The 3,756-nt window shown below is 35.0% G+C and overlaps 1 protein-coding gene across 1 annotated transcript; it reads right to left on the minus strand.

Moving 5' to 3' along the window:
* Nucleotides 1-473: 473 nt before the first annotated feature.
* LOC107604929 (putative ureide permease A3) lies at nucleotides 474-3,102 on the minus strand. The gene is made up of 6 exons (XM_088492111.1): nucleotides 2,866-3,102; nucleotides 2,581-2,719; nucleotides 2,229-2,403; nucleotides 1,522-1,541; nucleotides 1,165-1,287; nucleotides 474-517 (listed from the first exon to the last, which is right to left on the minus strand). Exons 1-6 carry the CDS (start codon nucleotides 3,100-3,102, stop codon nucleotides 474-476), a joined length of 738 nt encoding a protein of 245 aa, XP_088348237.1.
* Nucleotides 3,103-3,756: the final 654 nt, after the last annotated feature.

The following is a 3,756-nucleotide window of genomic DNA, read 5'->3' on the forward strand; positions in this document are numbered from 1 at the left end:
CTCTCACAATTGAGGCCTTAACACAAAACTCAGGTGAGCTTCCCCTTGGATAGTACACAACCTCAAATGGCCTTCCATTAACACCACAACTCACAGCTTCAACCACCAATGACACCGACACCTCGCCACCTCCAACTACCACCTTCTTGGCCCTCTGTATCCCAACACACAGATCACCATCCTTAGCTCTCAAGAACACAATGGAATCACCAGCTACAAGCTTCTTCTGGATCACAAAATTGCTCCATCCAGTGGTCAATAGGTGCCTGCAAGGAGTCCTTGTTAAGAATCAAGACAGTTAGAACAAAATTCAAATTCACTTGAACCATGAAAAGCTATATATATATATATATATATATATATATATATATATATATAGTATTAGCACCTCTATAGATGTGCCTAAACTTTCAGGAATTTCCATGAACATCTTTGGCAACAATGACACAAGCACTTCATTCATTCTGAAACCATCATCTCCTTTCAAATTTAGAAGCTTTTACAGGAAATACACCTACTTTTAAATGAATGATACTTATTACTTAATGAAATAATTACCATTTTTAAATTCACCAGAATCAGATTCACAAATGATAAGCAACCGATTTGCTTGTCTAGCTAGAACAATATGAAATACTAATATAATATATATAATAATCCATAAAATAAAAAAGGAAGGAGAAAGAGAGAAAGTATAAGGAAGAAGAAAAGAACATATGGCATACATAGTATTCTCCTGTATGTATTGATTAATGAGAGAGCATAGAAAAAGAAAAGTGTTGTCTTTAAATTTGACATGCTTGTAAGTTAGTAAGGATTCCTTTTGTTTCAGGATAGCCAGGCAAATTCATTCCTTTGCTTCTTAACTAAAAATTCATTCCTCTGCTTCATTAAAAAAATTAGTATTGTTAACATAATAAATTATTTTTTGTTCAAATTCAAGCATACTTGTGGAATAGTCACCTTTTGACAATAAAAAGAACAATAAAAAGCAGTTACATGAAATTATCACTAATACTGGGATAGGAATAGGATCTTCTGTGATCTTCAAACTTAAATCAATAGGAATATCAAAATATAATATTGCTCTCTATAAAATAATAATAATAAAAAAAAAGAATCAAATAAGTGAGATTCAAGTGGCCCACTTGTATAAAAACTCACCTTGACCATAGACAACATCTTTATCTAGCCAAGCATAAATTGCAAGAATATCCCATAATTTTGACAAGTTCTCTTGCTTCTCATAAAAGACCAATGTCCTATCAGTGCAAATCACGTCAAGACCTAAATGAGTTTGTGCACGAAAATGGTCAGCCACAATGTGAATCATATTATAGTGATACAATTTTATCTTAAAAGAAATCAAAATAAAGGGCAACTAAGGTAGATATAGCATTTGTATAATAACGCATTTCATGCAGAAAATAATTGCTGGGAATGTTTCACCTTAAAACTTAACTTTGAATGCCTAAAACATAAGTTGAAGATAGCAAATTACACCTTATCTGAGCTTCTTACCTCCCTCTGTGAAAGAGTCCCTAGGAAAAGAAGAAAATTTGCTCATTAGATTCACATTATGCTAATCATTACATGGAAAAAGAAACGCTGAACTGAAACAATAGAACTAGAACTGATGGATGCTAATACTAGCAAAGAAAATATGTTGAAGAGTACAAACAATGAACATGGCATTTGTCAAATAGTAGTCATTTAGAAACCAAAATTCAAACCAACTGGATTTCTTTGACTTCCAAAAGTAGAATGTTAAAATTAACAAAAATAGATGGAAATAAATGATCCTTAGGAACAGTGAACTGCAGACTGGACTTAAAATGGTCTTTAAGAAATGCAATTCATAGAAGAAAAATAATACAGAAAAAGAGTCTCCTCATTTGCCGAGTTACTGCTTCTGCTTGTAACATTAATTGATTTGGTTGACTAGGTTTTTAGTACACTCTAACAATTTCTTTCACAAATTTAGATTATTGTACATAATCACTGCTAAGTTCCCAAAGCATAGGCATTTGGTAATTTTGTTTCCAAAGAGAAGCTAAAATAGAGGCTTTGATAATAATTTCCTTAAGGCAATGGTGCACAAGGATGAAAGAAGTACAAGGTCAAAATCAAGATACAATTATAATCGGTCATTAAAGGAGCAACTATCTAACGTCTATAATCAATAGTCACGTTCACGTATCAAATTAATTGTAACTAACAACACATACACTGATCCAGCGTTATAATCACTTGATAAATTGCTGAGCTTGACTTTATTATCAGCAGTATTCGAAGAATGAACATCAGAACCTAGACAAACTGCAATCAGAAAGCAACCAACTCCAGGAAAAAGAATCTCAGCTCTATTGATTTTTCCATCCAAAAAGTAATTCAAGCTTGTGCCTGTCAGAGTTGGAACAAGATAGTGCAGCAAAATTTCAGTGAGAAAGCAAGCTAACAAAGTAACAATTATTGCAAGTAACATAAGATCGTAGCATAAGCACACTCATCCTGACACAGTATGTTCAACTGCATTATTCTGAATATGTTATAATTTTTGTGTGATCAGTTAATTTATACCTATAACAACAGTTATGCTTGCAGTGATGACTTCAGTAATTGACAGCCCAACAAAAGCAAAAGCATATTGCGAGGCCAGATTCCCAAGGCTTAGGACTACACCACCCCCCATTGCAAACAGAACAGAGGGCCAATTATCCTGCACATAAGCAAATTATTGAACCAATTGTAGGCATATGAACTTTGTTAGTGTGTAACTATCAGGGATCCAAAACATAGAGCTTTTGGAAAATCTGAAACATTCAAGGACGTAGATTTTACAAAGCCATTTTTTAAGAGACTCACCTGAGCAAGTTGAGCTAAAAAATTTGGCTCACTTGGTGTGCTCTTGCCTATCTCACCAACTGTGAATGCAATGAAAAGAGCAGCAAGAAAATTGGTGAGCGAGTAATCAAGATAAGTATGCTGAGGAAGATGCCATCGCCTCTCTAACAAAGTCAAGATAGAAGGCCATGTCCCCAAGAAGAAAAGGGACAAAAGCACGCAAACTATGGCACCCGCCTTGCTCTCCAACAAGTACATTTCCAACTGCAACTGTTTAGAGATTAATTTATAACTAGAATATCAAATTAATATCACAAAGGCACAAAGGCACACGAAAATCAAATTAATATCAATCAACAGCAAAAGCAACCAGCAGGCATATGAACAAACAAACAAGCAAACATCTAATTACCAAGCAATGAAGAAAATCCTGCTCTTGGGGACATTGCCTTCGGATAAGAACTTGAAATCATATATAGCATAGTGGCACTCATTAGGAGGGAGGCAAGCAGCGAAATCTTTGTAGCCTTGAGCTGGCTCACCAAGCTTCTCCACAATGACTTGCTTTTGATTCTCCTCAATCTTGAAAACTATGAACCTGTGAGTCCTTTTTGTCTTGAGCTCCAAAAACCGCAACTTGCAGTCATCATGGACCGCCATTCCGGAAGCTGCATTTGCCTGAGAGATTGAAAGGCACACCAAAGCAAAGCAATTATGATCAAGCAGATACCCACACGAATCATTACTCATGCATACTTTAATCTTTTTGCCACTAGAGTAGCTAATAGTTCCTCAATGAAAAATAAAATCAAGTGATTTCGATCTTCGCCCCTAATTTGATATCCATTTAACAAATTAGAGGGGAAGATTCCGTTGATGAGATCCCAAAGTATGTTATGAATTTTAGGGTTA

Source organism: Arachis ipaensis, chromosome B6 (genome assembly GCF_059453495.1).
Source record: "Arachis ipaensis isolate K30076 ecotype BB chromosome B6, ASM5945349v1, whole genome shotgun sequence".
Taxonomy (NCBI): Eukaryota; Viridiplantae; Streptophyta; class Magnoliopsida; order Fabales; family Fabaceae; genus Arachis; species Arachis ipaensis.

Bases quoted from the DNA above. Each gene is read 5' to 3' on its own strand.
- LOC107604929 (XM_088492111.1), bottom strand. From the start codon at position 3,102: ATGTACTTGTTGGAGAGCAAGGCGGGTGCCATAGTTTGCGTGCTTTTG. The intron at 2,720-2,865 runs GTGAGTCTCTTA...GCTTATGTGCAG, and splicing joins TTTTAGCTCAACTTGCTCAG to GATAATTGGCCCTCTGTTCT. The intron at 1,542-2,228 runs GTATGTGTTGTT...TTCTTTTCCTAG, and splicing joins GATTATAACGCTGGATCAGT to GGACTCTTTCACAGAGGGAG.